The 16,978-nt window shown below is 49.7% G+C and overlaps 1 protein-coding gene across 4 annotated transcripts; it reads left to right on the forward strand.

Moving 5' to 3' along the window:
• The first annotated feature begins 1,230 nt into the window (after window positions 1–1,230).
• tjp3 (tight junction protein 3) lies at window positions 1,231–16,633 on the forward strand. Of its 4 annotated transcripts, none has more exons than XM_084444995.1 (30): window positions 1,231–1,732; window positions 4,979–5,035; window positions 5,438–5,562; window positions 5,754–5,856; window positions 6,085–6,373; window positions 6,567–6,670; window positions 6,923–7,112; window positions 7,249–7,324; window positions 7,563–7,666; window positions 7,973–8,063; window positions 8,213–8,404; window positions 8,552–8,652; window positions 9,210–9,288; window positions 10,018–10,112; window positions 10,281–10,407; window positions 10,929–11,014; window positions 11,107–11,179; window positions 11,499–11,563; window positions 11,876–11,939; window positions 12,111–12,267; window positions 12,446–12,554; window positions 12,712–12,931; window positions 13,484–13,686; window positions 13,865–13,960; window positions 14,047–14,126; window positions 14,324–14,534; window positions 14,747–14,847; window positions 15,070–15,609; window positions 15,857–15,906; window positions 16,032–16,633. In XM_084444995.1, exons 1-30 carry the CDS (start codon window positions 1,658–1,660, stop codon window positions 16,144–16,146), a joined length of 3,978 nt encoding a protein of 1,325 aa, XP_084301121.1. In that variant the 5' UTR covers window positions 1,231–1,657; the 3' UTR covers window positions 16,147–16,633. The 4 variants fall into 4 exon arrangements, with proteins under 4 accessions (XP_084301121.1, XP_084301122.1, XP_084301123.1 ...); XM_084444996.1 differs by having other exon boundaries at window positions 7,566–7,666; XM_084444997.1 differs by lacking the exon at window positions 1,231–1,732 and adding an exon at window positions 2,165–2,426.
• The last annotated feature ends 345 nt before the right edge of the window (window positions 16,634–16,978 follow it).

A 16,978-nucleotide genomic window follows, 5' to 3' on the forward strand; every position in this document is an offset into this window, starting at 1 on the left:
TCGTAGGCCTGCTGAGAGCTCCCTCTTACTGAGGCTCGAGGCCTGTGACCTGTAATTACCCCTTCTCCGCAAACCACCAGTGTTTGTCCTGTGTTCTGCTCTCAGAATGGTGTCCTCAAACCATGGATGTATTAATAGTACCTCAAACACATCCTTTTTTTAGTCTGTCTTCAGAGCCAAGACGGAATGACCTTGCTCCTTGCTGTCAATGTGTATCTGTGTGGAATTCCATCTATTGGTGGTAGAACACGTGTTGAACATCACCACGTCTTGCCAGTCTCTTGTAAATGGAGTTATAGCCAGCTTCCCCCAAAACAGAAGGCCCAGTGGTTTATCAGGTCCAAGCCTTAAACTACAGGCCCTATTGTGTGATTCAGTTCTCTGGTGGCCACCTGACATGTATTCACCCCAGTGCTTCTGTGCCAGCTGCAGCGGTCCACAGAATTTTCCCCTGAGTGTGTGCGATTGTTTACCTGCCAAAGGTCACGCCTTAACCCACAGAGAAACGCCCTCTACAGAAGTGTTTGCTTTTGCTCTGGCAGGCTGGCCTCGCTGATGCCTGCTCATGTGCTTCTCTACCCCAGGATTAGCCTAGTAGGTCTGCACCCCTCCCTCTGCCAGGCCTATTAATGATTCATCAGCAGTAGCTAGCCTGTGCAAAGGCCAGTACCGTTATTGTACTGAACATAAACAGTGGTATGTTTCCTCAGTTTCTCACTATTTCCACATTTCTCTGCTAGGCTACTGATAGAACCACTGTAGACCGAGAGGCCGCCTCAGCAGTGAGGCTGTGTACACACCTCCCTGTTGACCTGTATCATCAGTACGGTACCTTCTAATAATAATCCACAGGACACACCACCTGCCCTCCGCCTCCATCAAAAGAAAACTGAGAAGCCGTGGTGGAAGACGAGGAGAGAATAGAAGAAAGGCAGCCAAAGAAGTGACCAACACTCCTCTGCTTGGGGCCATGCGTACAGTAAATGTGTATTATGAAGAGATGGAACATGAGAAGCCAGCTACTTCCTCCAGTCAGAGTACCACAGCCAATCAGTTGTCTGTGTGTCTGAAACCTCTGACTCGTCCTGCCAGTGATGTCAGCACACTCCATTAATTATTAACTGCCATTCCACTCTGTAACCATAGCACCCGGCATAACTCGCCCGGCTCATAACCTGCTGCTGAGTGGGAAAGCTGACGGAGTCAGACTCACGGGACAGAATGGGAATACTAAACTTTGGTGCCTCATCTCAGGACAGTTGGTTGAAGGGACTTTATTAAGGGATTGGTTTATCTTGGCTTTTAGCATACAGGCAGAGTCTTTGGTGGATTTCCAGAGGCATCTCTGCTGTGGACCCTCTCTCCTGGACTATAAGGACTAAATAGTAAATGGACTAGAGGTGTTGGTGTCAGTGACACTGCATTGCTGAGATAAGACATGCAGTACAGTTCAATGGCACCTGCTGCTTTGTGCTGAAGACATATTGTGTGCGTGTGTGTGAGTGCGAGCGTGTGTGTGTGTGTGCGTGCGCGCTGTGAGGGAGTGTGGTGCATACTTGTGCGTGTGTGTGTGTGTGTGTGTGTGTGTGTGTGTGTGTGTGTGTGTGTGACAGTGAGAGTGTACTGTAGCTACTAAGTGGGACTTTGCCGTTTCATCATGAATCTGACACAGCGTGTGAAACTCATGAAGCACTTTGGGGCAGTGCCACCTCCACCTCTGGTAACCACTGTGGTAAGTGCCATGGTGTGGGCGTTAGAGTACACAAACACCATGTGAGTCATAGTGTGTCACTATTCAACTTCCGATTGAGGGACTGCCGCTGGCAGATAGAACGTTCATGAAGGATCATGAACCAGCAGAGGGGATGGTCCCTTCCTGTTTGTTTAAGTGTGTTACTCGTATAATGGCTGTGCACTACAGTGATTAGTACACTACTGCCTATCTGACATCATACACACTCTGTTTTCCATCTCAATAGTCTAAGGTGTTTCACCCCTCCACATGTGGGTGAATGGAGGTTTCATACTAGGGAGTTTGGTTCCGCCTTAAATTGCCCAGCAACAAAGGGCTATAGAGTGCTGTGAGAGTGGGAGGAGCCTGGGGGAGAGGTAGGAGCCGTCCGTTGATCCAGGTGGGGTTTCTGCAAGGTGTTTTTCTCAGACAGACACTGTTAGCTATTAATAACCCAGATCACTTTTCAGCCAGACAACCGTGCCACGCCAGGGTCATCTTCAGAGATAGTGAAATGATTTTGCTTTGGTGAGCGTAATTATTTTATATCTTCAGCCACATTTTTTGTTGTAAACGACGGGGCGTTCTGAGCTGGAGTAAAAAGGCATCTTGTTTTTGAGTGGAGGAGGCCGCAGGTGTGCTGAGCTCATCTGAACTCCCTCGGGGGTGAATGGAAGTGAGGTTCAAAGAAGAGGTGAGTAGATCATAGAGAGATCCTGAAATGGATGGTTCCTATAGTGTGCTGTGCTGTGTGTGGAAAGTACCTGAGGTTTTACGAGGTTCCCCTTTATGCAGAGGTGGGAGGCCCATATCCCTCTTTCTGTCTCTAGTCCAGAGTACAGCTTGTCTTGTGGAACAGCCAGATGAAAGTCAGGATATATGGTTGGCGTGAGGGCTTGGGTTCATGCTAGAGACGAGCAGGAGAAGGCAGAGTCTGTATGGGTTAGGGTGTTTTGGCTGTTGGTGAACCTGGCTGCCACAGCCCAACTCCGGTACTTTCTGTTTAGTTACTGTTGCTGATTAGTTACCATCAACCATTGGGATTGACAGGATATTGTGCAACACAAAACTCTTCACTTTAGATGCTTTGATAATGACTACATCATTTACAACGTTTTCCATGTTTTTTATTTTATTATTTTATAAACGTATTTCTGGATTTTTATCCCTGTTTTCACCTGATTTGGTAGTCAATTGACCCTGACTTAGTGTCCAATTACCCCTCCTAAGTGTTTGAGGATTCAACGTGCAACCTGGAGGGTTGGTGATATGAGGGGGAGAGATGACTCCTGGTCTCTCTCAGCTCGCGACCCAGACGGGGTCGCTGTACTGTAGCAAGCCGAGATGCAACTAACCACCCTCAGGGAGGGACACACCAACATGTCGCTCCCTCTGGGAAGTGGCCATACTCAGATCTGGTGAAACCTGGGTGCAAACCCAAACCCCAGCTCCACCGAAACACAATGCAGACCGCTAACCGCGGACCCCTTCCATGTTGTTTTTGTCCAGGGGCGTATTTTTGACGTGATGGGCCTAAAACTCCAAAGCTATGGTGAATAATTCCTTCTTTATTGTGGAGCCAGTGTCCTTGGAGATCTTTACCTGTGCTTGCTCACCGGTCTGCTATGCTTATGACGACACATGGTCCAGGAAAGGAGTTTCTAGACTAGCATGGCAGCATCACTGATGTTTTAGTTTGGTAGATTGTCTTCCAACCCTCAATGGTAGAGGAAAAGCTGGTTTGAGTTGTAGATAAGTGCTATATATCGACTGTCCAATGTCTTAATCTGATCGGCCAGACTTTCCTCAGCCTAACCATTTGTGATCAGCCATATGTTCAATTTGTAAAGACAGATTTTGTTTTTTATGTTATCAAAGTGTACTGTAGATTCAGAAATCTGATTTGAAATCATTGGCATCTGTGACCTCATTCAACATAAAAGCTTGCTATTTGTTCAAATTGTACACATCATGTAGGCCTAGGTCTAAACATGCTTGAGCTGCTAGTTAAAGGACTGAGACTGAAAACTGATGTTCCCTGCTGGGGTTTCATCTCACCATGTCTTACCTGCTGACCCCCTGCTGACCTGTGTTCCTGAACCTACAATACACACCCTCCCCTACACACACACCCCTTACCTACACACACCTTACCCCTACCCACAACCTACACTTAGACGATCTGAACTGTTCTCGAATCCTAAGTTAGTATGGTGCGTTGCGTAGACTATAGTTGATCATTAACACAGTGGGACAGAAGGTTCAGGTTATAAGTGACCTGCTTGTTAAAGTGCAACAGTGTTTACATCGCAGATGTAGTAAATGTGTGTCAGAGTGTGTGCTTCCACAATCATGGCCTACATCTTTGTCCCCACCCCTGAGTTTGAATAACCTGTTGACTTCTGTAAACCTACGGCTTGCCACGCTCTTCAACGGTGCTTATCTTGTGACCCACTGCTGTTGGGCTGGCTGGACTCGTTTTGACGGTATGGATACTGTCAGCTATGTAGCCGCTGTATTGTTGAAATGAGCTGGTATGTGGAACATGGCAGCCAGCAGGGGAGGGGAGGTATGCAGGGTATGCAGGTGAAGAAACCGGAGATGAGTAAGTGAGGCTCGCTCACTGCTGTCAGTTGGTTGGTCGGTTGATCAGCAGGACGCTGTCCTCAAACTGTGGAAAAGGGGTGTGGCCAGGAGGATAATGTATGCAAAACCTGCCAGGTAATACCTAGAATGACTGACAGAGATCTCTACGGTATTTAAGAGTCTGGTCTATACTGTAGGCTACACATCTGCATCCTCAGAATTATATCACAGAACCCCTCAGCTATTTCAGGGGGGGGTTAATCTTACACCTAAAAACATGTGAGGGATGTGCAGTGTGGCTCAGGGGAATCTCTCCTGGGAATGTGGCCGGTTCTATTCATTGCATTTCTACGTGTGGCTCAGTGACCGAGCCCGAGGTGTCGTCTGTCACAGGAAGGGCGTGTTTCCCTGCCAGTAGGTCCCTCCCCCATACCTGTCAGACAGGAATGGGACAGGTGAGAGCACGCTGGGGGTGAGGAGCTCTCTGGCACTCCTCGACGCTCCTGACAACATCATCTGCTCAGGGCTCTAGGAGCTCCTGTGGTGGCTGTTAGGCCTTGTTAACACGGCTAAAGCTGTGCTGTTGTTGTGGAAGTGAGGACCACCTGCACTCTGTATTTGTCAGTTGTAATTGTTGTCATCTTGCCCCTTTCTGTCCAGAAACAAGACATGGAGGAGTTGACGATATGGGAGCAACACACGATAACATTGAACAAAGTAAGTATGGTTGTTTTATCAGTAAAAGTAACTAACAGGATTGGTATTACTTTTTCAGCAAAGTTAAAAGGTACATTATCAGTGAACAGTAGTTGGATTAGACTAGGGACCTAACTGTTCAGCAGCCTGCTCCAGGAATTCAGTCCCACACAGAGAGACACACCCTACTGCTCTCTCTAGCTGGAGGTCAGGTGACACAGTTCATTGCTGATGGAATGTGTGCTTCTCTCTCTCTTTCTCTCTCTTTCTTTGTCTCTCTGTCTCCCTCTCGCTCCCTCTTCCTCTCTCTCTTTTTCCCTCTCCTTTCTCTCGCCCTGTCTCATTTGCTCTCTCCATCTCACTTTTTCATCAATTTCTTTCTCTCCTTCTCTCTCTCTCTCTCTCTCTATCTCCTTCTTTCAGGACCCCAAGTTTGGTTTTGGCTTTGCCATCTCCGGTGGGAAGGAGAAGCCCCACCCTGAGACGGGGGACACGTCCGTGGTGGTCTCTGATGTCCTGCCTCAAGGGCCGGCGATGGGACACCTGTTGTAAGTCTCCTTAAAGACCCAGTGAAACAATGGTGCTTTTTAACAATGATCTCATTAACATATCCTTTTACTCTCACACAGGCTCATACACAGCCACACACACACACGGGTAAACAGCCCCGAGGACGCCGACACGTCACCGTGTGTTCACTCACCCTTAATCCCCTCCTCCTCCCTCTCTCCGCCTCCAGCACCAGAGACCTGATCGTCATGGTGAACGGCGTCTCCATGGAGAACGTCTACTCCACCTTCACCATCCAGAACCTCAAGTCGTGCGGCAAGACGGCCAACGTGGTGAGTACCGGTACCAGTATTCCAGTACATGCCTCGCTTAAACGGGCTCCAGTCATGAGCCCATGGAGTTACCGCTGCTTACTGTAACATCTCCTCAGACGTCCTCAAGTACATGACGGACCTAGGGAGTGATCTCCTTTGAAGACCTATTTTAAATGGTTTTATGTTGAGTCTGGATTAGATGGACCCTAACCCCCCCCCCCCCCCTCCCCCCCCCCCACTCCCCAGACTGTGAAGCGTCCTCGGAAGATCCAGATCCCTGCCACCAGACGTCCGTCCAGGGCCGCCTCCCACTCCAACCTGTTGGACCAGGACCCGCCCCGCCGGACCCGCCGCTACTCCGACGGCAGCGACCATGGCCGGCATGGCAACCGCTACCGCGCACGTAGCTCCACCCCCAACCGCAACGGCCATTCCGTAGTGCCCCTGGTGTCGTCTGGGTACAAGAGGCTTCCGCATCAGGATGTGCCAGATAAGCCAATCAAAGCCACCCTGACGAAGAAGAAACTGTCTGATGGTAGGGAGTGGGCGGGGCTTGATGTGACAATCACAGTTGGGGTCGTTAAAAAGTCAATTCGGGTTCAATTTGAAGGAATGCCGGGTAATTGGTTCCTTGGGCCAATCACAGCCCGGCTCTGAGGGGATGGGGGAAGGGAAGGTCGTCACTGCTGCTGCGTTGTTTTCACGCTGCCCGACCGTCTGTGTTCCAGAGTATGGTCTGAAGCTGGGCAGCCAGATCTTCATCAAGCACATGACGGAGACCGGTCTGGCGGCCAAGGAGGGCACTCTCCAGGAGGGAGACCTCATCCTCAAGGTGGGACACCGTGGAGCTCCGGGACCTAGAGACTAGAATAGCTCTCTGAAGTGGGACAGCTTGGCTTTACTTCAGCCAATATACTCTCAAATGAGACCAGAAACTAAGATGCTGTTGATTAATGCTGATGCCAAAGCTGGTGATCCAATGGTCTTGGTCATTTCAGTATCTTATCAATTCATTATTATATTCAACCACTGTCGAACTTCAGGACTGTATGGAGAATGACATCTTTACTTGCTCCTTGTGCAGATCAATGGGATGACAACAGAGAACCTGTCTCTGCTGGAGACCAAGCACCTGGTGGAGAAGTCCCGAGGCAAGCTCACCATGACGGTGCTCCGGGACGACCGCAAGTTCCTGGTCAGCATCCCCGAGGTGGAGGACAGCGCCCCCAACAGTGAGGAGGACCGATATGCAGACAGCAGCTCTGAGATGGAGGGTGAGAGAGACGGGGGCTAGTTGGATAGATGAAGAGAGAGAGAGATGGACAGACAGACAGGCTGGAAGAGCGTTGTGAATAGCTGTAATATTACAATTATGCTGCTGATGGCTGATTCCCTCTTTCCTCTTTCCAGATATTTCAGATCTGGACACCGACCTCCCGCCCACTAGAGTGTCCCGCACCACCACCAGAGACAGACGCACACGCAGGTGACCTTTAACCTCATGCATACATGTAGCCACACTCCATTCATAGCATGAGATTTAGACCATATCGTTGCGCACCAACACAGAGCAGTAGAGATTGCTCATAAACCGCTTACTTCAACTTCACCACCTGGGTGTGATTTTTTAATGGTTAGGTCTGCCACAGCGACGGAGTCACTGTATAACCCTCTCTCTCTCTCTCCCTCTCTCTCTCTCTCTCTCTCTCTCTATTTCTATTTAGTAGAATCCGGGCGGAGCCTCCAGCTCCAGTGAAGTCTCGCGACCCGTCTCCAGTCCGTTCCACTCTGCCCCGGCCTGCTGCTAAGGCCTACCCCTCTCGAAGAGGTTAGTTCCAGCAGGGAGTCCTTCTCCATTACCAGGGCAGCAAACAGTCCTTACCACAACGGCGCACTGTTCACTGAACGCTTAGTGTTACAGACCGGGTTTGAGTTACTCTGTCTCTCTCCCTGGTGCTGGGCTCACCCGTAGCTGGCCGTGGGCCCTGGGCACCCCCCGTCTGCATGAACAATATCAGCATTTATCTAGATGAGTATTTTCAGGGTACGCTGAGGACAAGCTGTGGAAAGCTGTGTTGCTTCTGTGTCAGCTGACCTGTACTGACCTGTGTTGGGTTGTGTTGTGTTCCCTCAGCTCCATCCGAGTCAGATTCAGACCGCAGTCCCTCCCCAACCCCCCCCAGGAGTCACAGAGACAGTACAGACACGAGGGACCCCAAATACAGGTGGGTAATGCACATCTCTAGTAACAGGCTTAACCCATCAACCTGTCTTTTCTGAGATCCAAGCCGGCTGAATGCACAAGCTTAAATCCACAGACTTTTAATTGTGTGTGTGTGTGTGTGTGTGTGTGCGCGCGCGTGTGTGAGAACAGAACCCTCTCAGGTGTGTCCACCCTCCCCAACCCCCGCGCCTCCCCGGTCGCCCAGAGCTGGACCGCCCCTCGGCCGCCGTCCTCCACGCTCTCGCGGCCCCGGAAGGCGGTGTCGGAGTCGGACTCTGACCGCAGCGCCTCGCCCCCGGCCCGCAGGGACAGCCCCCGCGCTGACGACCACTCCAGATACAGGTGGGCAGAAAGCGGATGAAGATATCCGTTTACATTCCCCTCCTCCTCCTTTCTTCTGTTTCATCCTCTCATCCTTCTCTGTATTCTCTACGCCTCCTCCTCTCCTCTATACTTCTCCCAACTCCCCTCCTCCCCCTCTCCACACAGAGTCCTCCCTGACCTGGCTCACCCCATGAGAGCCTCCCCCATCCCCGTCCGCCAGGAGCCCCCCAGGAGGGTGTCCTCCCCCGTGAGAGTCCCGCCCCCTGGTCAGTACCTGCACACACGCCCCACCTCCCAGTCTAATCTAACACACACACCTCACGCTCAGGACCCACGCCTGACTCTTAAACTAACACACACACTTACACACTCTCAGACCAGCCTAACACCAAAGTAGACCTCAGACCAGCCTAACACCAGATTCAGATAACTTTATTGTTACGTCTTTTGTACTGGGGAGTAAAATTCTTGGGTTCTGCCTCCTCAACCTCATAGCAACAACATAATAACAACACAAGATAATGACAGTAAGAAGTATAATACAGGATAATAGTAATAAAACAGCAATATGACGTAATGGAAGGCTCTAGTGTGCATAAGGTGTGTAGTGCAGGAAGGTGTAAATGTTCATTGTTGGGTGTGTGTTAGTCATGTGATGCCAGACTTTCAAGATCAGCAGGCAACAGGCCATTAGTGTCCATTGTTCAGGAGTCTGTTGCCTGGTGGAAAAAAACGTCTCTGAGCCTACTACCGTCTCTCTCTCCCTCACTCTCTCTCTCTCTCTCTCTCTCTCTCTCTCTCTCTCTCTCACTCCCCCCCCCAGACTCTGAGTCGGATGGAAGCTCTGGGTCCCCCCCGAGGCAGGGTACCCCCCACAGCCAGGACTCCAGGAGCAGATACAGGTACAGATGAGGCCCACCACCCCACCCCCCACCGTCCTAACCCCCCAAGCCCCAGGAAGAGCTCCTGTATGGGGGGCGCTGCCCAGCCCCTGCACGCCTACATTATTCATTATGTTTTTGGGTTGTTCTTTTTTTTTGGACAATCATTTATGTGTATTAAATCTGTTCCTCTGTGTACCTCATGATTCTTTTTTTTTGTATTTATGTTATGTTTGTGGCTTTGTTTACCAATGCAATAAAAGCAACTTATTCTGAGAATCTCCCTCTAGTGTATATGTGGTTCAAGTTGGTCCTCAGAGGACTGAGATCTTCACCTGTACACCCATCTCAGAAGGAGGACACTAGATCCTTTATTTAAAAACATTCCCACAAGACATCCTTACAAATCACCCAGATCACCCAGAGCATGAGAATATACTGATTTTAAGTCTTTTTGGCATGTTCATGGCATGAATATCAAGCATGTTCTGTAGCTCATGGGACCCTTACAAACCAGAGCAACAATGGCCGCTGCATGAGTAACGCCTTCCTCTTGTTGATTAACTGTGTTTGGTCTGTTGCAATGAGAGAGAGAGAGAGAGATGGCCCAGGGGCACTGAGGTGAATATTTCAGTCTCTTCCCCGCCTCTCACGATTATTACATCAGCCACAGGTCTCCCCTTCCACACGTAACTGAGTTTTGTCATCTTCCTCCTCCCTCACTCCCATCCTCCCTCTCTTCTGTTCCAGGGTCCTGCCGGACCTGTCCCAGCAGCCCCCGGTGGAGCCGCCCCGCTGGAGGGCCCCCAGCGTCAGCGCCAGCCTCCCGCCTGAGCAGGGGAAAGGTGTGTGTTTGTGTTTTATCCCTGTTCTATTTGACTCTCCCCACCATAGCAAATCAAGAACTCTGATTGGATAAGCTCTGACAGAGATGATAACTTGTACTTGCACTTGTGTGCATTTGATTAATTGTTGTTTACAGAATGTGTTGTGGGTGTGTGTGTGTTCCCCAGGATCGGAGTCAGAGGCCAGCTACGCGTCTGTCCCTCGTAGGGACTCTTCTGACAGTGGAGGGTCGAAGGGCTCCAAGCCTTCCCAGGGCTCCAAGCCGTACCAGGGCTATAGGGACAACAGATACAAGTGAGGCAGACGGATACACAAGGATCGTCTTTTCGTGGTCTGACAGGGCCCTATGTTGAGTCTTGCCAAGGCATTATTCAGTCAAAAGCCTTACAAACCGTCAGCATGTGCTATTCATGAAGATCTGTTTGCACCAAAACTGTTTAAATCTAGGAAAGTACAGATGCTAAACCGCCTGTAGGAAATTTCTCCTGCAGCTAGTTGTCTCAGAGCAGAGGTGTGTGAGGGAGCTGAGGCCAGGAGAACTGGTTAGTCTACCTCCACTCACGTCCTCAAACAAGTAGCTCCTGCATGTCAACAGTCCTGGCTGCTGGCCACTTAAGATCATGTGCTGTTTCAAGTCTGTTGTCAGTGAAAGTTTTGACCATACTTTAGCATCCAAAAAAGAGCAATATTTTGACAAATTCCTCATATTGAAATGATCATGGGTGTTTTGCAGTGATATTTATTTACCTTTATTTTAACTTTAATTTTGTTTTATCCTACACTATATTATTTTGACCATGTTTCACCCCATGCAGAGTTCTTCCCGATGTGACGTCTTCGGCCTCTCTAGTGAGACAGCAGCCACCCCGAGGCATGACCCCCACCAGACCCCCTCCTGAAGGTCAGTATGGCCCTGCCCCCATCCCCGCCTGTCCTGGTCAGACTGGACATGTCAGCGCTGACTCACTTGATCTGTTTGTGTGTCCACCACAGATTCCTCAGAGTCGGACCGGGCTCCCTCACCTCCCAGGAGAGCTGGCAGTACCGACCAGGACAGCAACCACAGGTACTATACTACTGTACACTACTGTACACCAGTCTGTTTATAGACCAGGAGAGCAACCACAGGTACTATACTACTGTACACTACTGTACACCAGTCTGTTTATAGACCAGGACAGCAACCACAGGTACTATACTACTGTACACTACTGTACACCAGTCTGTTTATAGACCAGGACAGCAACCACAGGTAGAACTCTACATGAGTTTGTTCAGCTGATAGTCACACACATCACGTCTTGCCACCTTGCCATGAATAAAGCACTATCGTCCATGAAACCACACACCTTAATTCTTGAGGAATGCTCTCACTGTTCCCATAGTCTTCCGCGAGCGAACGGTACTCTCCGTTCTGGCGTGTCGGTGACGAGCAACCCTCCCATCTACTGTGAGTATGAGCTCTCTGGGTTCAGCTGCACTGTGAGTATTAGAGCTATCTGGGTTCAGCTGTACTGTGAGTATTAGAGCTCTCTGGGTTCAGCTGCACTGTGAGTATTAGAGCTATCTGGGTTCAGCTGTACTGTGAGTATTAGAGCTCTCTGGGTTCAGCTGCACTGTGAGTATTAGAGCTCTCTGGGTTCAGCTGGACTGTGAGTATTAGCGCTCTCTGGGTTCAGCTGTACTGTGAGTATTAGAGCTATCTGGGTTCAGCTGTACTGTGAGTATGAGAGCTCTCTTTCATTTTCATTTTTCATTCCAGCCAAAACCCCAGATGAACCCATCTACTCCCTCCCCCCGGACTCCTACCCCGCCCCCAACGTGGGGTGAGTAGACAAATGAATCCTAATATAAAACGCAGACCGGGACAGATTATTCGATCAGTATCCTGTATTAACTTAAGTATCCATGCTACTGTATTAACAGTAGGCCTATCACTGTATAAATCGTAAGCACTCGTTGGAATTTGATCTCCTCCGTCTCCCTGCTGTCCCCAGGTACAGCTCAGACCTGAACACGGTCTCCTTTGTGAAGGAGGGCAGCGTGGGGCTCCGGCTGGTTGGGGGCAATGACGTGGGCATTTTCGTGGGAGGGGTCCAACCCAACAGCCCCGCCCAGCAGCAGGGCATGAAGGAGGGAGACCAGATCATGCAGGTAAGGCCACACGAGCACACACACACACACACTCACACTCAACTCCTGCCGGTGTCTCTGAAGGCAGTCTGACACACACACACGCGCGCACACACACACACACACACCACTCGATTACTGCCAGTCTCTGAAGGCAGTCTGTCACACTCACGACTGTGTGTTGTGTTCCTGTGTGTAGGTGAACGCGGTGGACTTCGGTCATTTCACCCGAGAGGAGGCGGCTAATTTCCTGCTGAACATCAAGAGAGGAGAGCATGTAGACATCCGCACTCAGAACAAGATGGACCGTGAGTGCAACCACCAAGCTAGGCTGTACAATATAGAATTACAGTATTCTGAATAGATATATCGTCACTCTATAAAGGTGTCTTCACAACATAATACGACTGGTCCCAACACAGCCTTAACACGGATGAATTCTGTCCTCCTGGTCCTCTCTCTCAGTTTACAAGAAGATCCTCAAGTCCAGCCTGGGAGACTCCTTCTACATCCGCACACACTTTGATCACGAGCCGGACGGCAACATTGGCCTGAGCTTCACCCGTGGCGAGGTGTTCAGGGTGGTGGACACCATGCACAGGGGCAAGCTGGGCAAGTGGCTGGCCGTCCGCATGGGCAACGACCTGCACGAGCTGGACCGAGGCACCATCCCCAACCAGGCCAGGTCAGACCGCACACCAACGCCTGGGGTTGACTGGTTATGTGGACTGGGGTGGTTAGAAGTTATACTGTACATACAAGCAAGGCTTGTTTTGAGTGTGCAAAGTCAGCCCCGCCGAGCCCTGTGTCTGCGTAATATTTCAAATCGTTGGGCCATTCTAAGCATTTTCTTTTCATTTCAAACCTTTATTTATACTTGTGAAGCACTGAGGTTTCCCTCATTTACAGTGATGACAAGTTTACACAGAGACACAACCAACAAAACAAATGCAATGTACAATAATAATAATAAAAAACAGTTACAGGTTGAAGTACATAGGTCTAAAGCCATGGACTTAAACTCTGTGACTGAAGGAAGGACCTCAAGCTTTAGAGTGTGTTGTATGCAGGTTTTGAATTCTACATACAGTATAGCAAGTCTCACTTGGAAGGCATTGGAGTGTTGGACTGTAGTCAGTGGTGTTTGGGGTGTACTGTACTGTAGTACTGTAGACAGTGGTGTTTGGTTTAGCTTTGCATCTCAGAGCGTCATTGACCTGGTGTGTTCCTGTGGCAGGGCGGAGTCCCTGGCCAGTATCGAGCAGGCCCAGAGGGCCAGCGGAGGGGGGGAGAAGCAGGTCTCTGGCCCCAGGGCCGAGTTCTGGAAACTACGGGGCCTCAGAGGAGGCAAGAAGAACATCCGCAGGACCCGGGATGACCTCCTCCAGCTCACCATCCAGGGCAAGTTCCCGGCTTACGAGAGAGTGCTGCTCAGAGAAGGTAAGAGTACATGGTTCTAAGAGTACATGGTTCTTAGAGTACATGGTTCTATTATTTTTTATACTTTTTTAGTATTCCATCAGCTTACTGTCTTCAGCTTTACTCGAGGCATTCCTGGTAGACTATGCCTTCAGCTTTTACAAGATAAGCCGGTTTTAACACTTGTGAAACTTTCCAGCTAATTTCAAACGCCCCATCGTCATCCTGGGTCCCCTGAATGACATTGCCATGGAGAAGTTGGCCAGGGAGATGCCTGATGAATATGAGGTGGCAGGTAAGCTGTTTGGTGCTATGGTGTCTATTATCATGACTGAGCAGGTAAACTGACCGTCCTCTCGCTCTCTTCTCCCGTCCTCACAGAGATGGTGCCCCGTAGTGGAGGAGGAGACAGCGCCTCGACCGTTATTAAACTGGACACAGTCAGGAGGATAGCAGAGAAGGTGAGGGGATTGGCCTGCTGGTTAGATTGGTTTAGCTTGGTGACTTTGTAGTGATTGGTTGGATGAAAAGCAAAGGCCATAATCAATCTGAGGGAAACGGTTAAAGAGAACAAACGCACAGAAGCTGTTCCCCTTTCATTTCTTTTTCATTTCATTTGTTTAATTATTCCACTCTATTGTGTTTTTTTTCTTCTCAGGACAAGCACCCCCTGCTGGACATCACTCCTACTGCAGTGGAGAGGCTCAACTACATCCAGTACCACCCCATGGTTCTGTTCCTGGACCCCCACAGCCGCAAGGACGTCAAGGCCATGAGACAGCGGCTCAGCCCAAAGTCCAACAAGAGCTCCAGACGCCTCTACGCTCACGCCCTCAAGATGAGGAAGCACTGCAGCCACCTCTTCGCAGGTAGGGGAGAACACAGATGTTGTATTTTCTGTAACCTCGGTATGATGACACATTCAGAGGAGAGAGTGGAAAGTCTGTACACAGTCGTAATGTATACAGGTAGATAACTTTAGTAGTCTCTCTCACACCTCACTGCTGTTAGAATTGATTCTTCGAACATATTATATGATAACTGATGATTCTCACCATGGTCTTGTCTACATTCCTCTCAGCGCGCATCGACCTCCAGCCGAACTCCAATGTGTGGTACGACGCTCTGAAGGACAAGATCCGTCACCAGCAGGCCAAGCCCGTCTGGGTGTCTGAGGTCACGGTAAGCCTGAACCCATCCCATCACAGTCGTCTAAACAGGTGTCTTTATCTCAGTCAGGCTAATGGTCCTGGGTGTGTGTGTGTGTGTGTGTGTGTGGGGGGGGGGGGGGGGGAGGGGGGTGTGTGTGTGTGTGTGGGGGTGTGTGTGTGTGTGGGTGTGTGTGCGCGCGTGTGGATAAAAGCGTCTGCTAAATGACTGTAATGTAATGTAATGTGTGGACAGTTGGAGGGGGGTGGCGAGGAGGACCTGGATGCGTTGGACCGGACCCACTCGGACTACCTGAGTGGAGCCAGTGATCTGGAAGACACAGACGGAGAGGCCTTCACAGACAACGAGGAGCTGCTGGAGGAGGCCTTCCCCGGACACGACCAGCCCCGCATGTCCAGGCCCTCGGGATCCGCACTAGCCCGCTCCTCCGAGCCCGCCTCTGAGCACAGCCACAGCTCTGACCCCTCCTCCGAGAGAGAGGTCCCACCCCTCATGCACGTACCGGAGCCCAGGTCCTCTCGCCGTCCCTCAGAGAGCCCCCCCGCCTCCCCCGTCGCAGAGTACCCCCCCTCCCAGCGCAGCTTTTCAGACTCTGACTTCAGCGCTGCGGACGCCGCCAGCCCCATGTCCCCCAACTCCCCGTCGGAAGGCCCGCCGGATTTCATAGCCCCTGACCCCACCCGGAGCTCCGCCCCGGAGCCCCAACCTGAAGATTTGCTGCCTGACAGCCCCCAGACCGTCACCCTGTCTGCCATCGAAGAGAGACTACAACAGGTAGGCCTACTGCAGATTTAAAAAAAAAAAAAAAAAAAAATATATATATATATATTTAATCTTTATTTGACTGGCCAAATTCTTAATTACAGTAGCAGCTTGCCAGATACCGGGGATGTCTTACACAATCACCCATTAAAAAAAAAGCACACATGTTCAGTATTGTAGTTCATGAGACATTATTTGTTTGAGGGAATTGAGCCTCATATTGCTTCATCACGGTTCTGATCAGTCCTCCCTCTTTCAGGCCCGCATAGCAGAGCCCCAAGAGAGAAAGTCCTCTCCTTCATTCATCGTGTGAGTAGATCTGGTCTAAATGACTAGAGTCCCAGTAGGACGTCAGCCTGAGTGAAGAGAATGTAAGTGATGTGTGGTCAGAGAAGTCACACTCTACTCCTCTCCTCTCCTCTCTCCCCTGATAGGCTGGCCCATCACCAGGCCCTCCAGTACCGACGCACTCAGATCCATGGCAGTGACAGCTCCGAAGACAACGACGAGACTGAGGACATCGAATGGGGTCCTGCCACAGAACTTTAGAGCATCAGACGCCAGATCTAGATCTCGCTCCCTCTCTCTCTTTACGGGACACTGTTCCACAGCCGGAACCCGAAAACAGCACACTGTTGTGGAACTAGAATTCTACACTGTTCAAGAATTAAGCAGGTAGTCCGAGTGGGTCCGGTCCTCTGATGGAGTCGTGTTTTTCTTGCAGAAGCTGTGTGGTTTGTCAGAGCATCCAGCAGATATCTCAGCTGCCTGCTGTGAGGGTCATGCCATTTGAGATTTGTAATTCGGACAATGCCTTGTGATAAAAAGAAACACCATATAACAAATGTATTTATACAGCTTTCTGTAAAGCAAGCAGTTTATCTTTTCTTGAATTTCTTTTCATTAAATCGTTTTTTGATTTGATTACTGACACAGACTACATTTTTTGTTATCTCATCTGGGACATTTAAGGATTACATGGGATAATACACTGGAATATGGAATAGTGTTTTATATTGTTAAAAGAATGGATGCATCTAGGCCTATTTTTTTATGCTGTTGCATTAAACATCAGTCTGTTATCAGTTTGTAAATATGTCTCTTTGTCTTCAATAAGGTGTGGAGATTGTCTAGAATCTCTCATCGCCTCCTCCACACACAGTTCCCTATTGAAATCCTCCTAGTGTGTTAGTACTAGTGGTAGATAGGCTGCTTTATTTATTTACCTATGATTTATTTAATTACTATTTAAAAAAATAATTTTATTACATTGAAGTGTCCTGTGGCTAAACACTGTAACATATCTCTGGGTTATGAAATAATGAAAAGCATCCACTTGGATGCATGATGGCATTACTTGCAATGCAGAAAAGGCATTTTC

This window comes from Borostomias antarcticus, assembly GCF_949987555.1.
Source record: "Borostomias antarcticus genome assembly, chromosome: 10".
NCBI classification, from domain to species: domain Eukaryota; kingdom Metazoa; phylum Chordata; class Actinopteri; order Stomiiformes; family Stomiidae; genus Borostomias; species Borostomias antarcticus.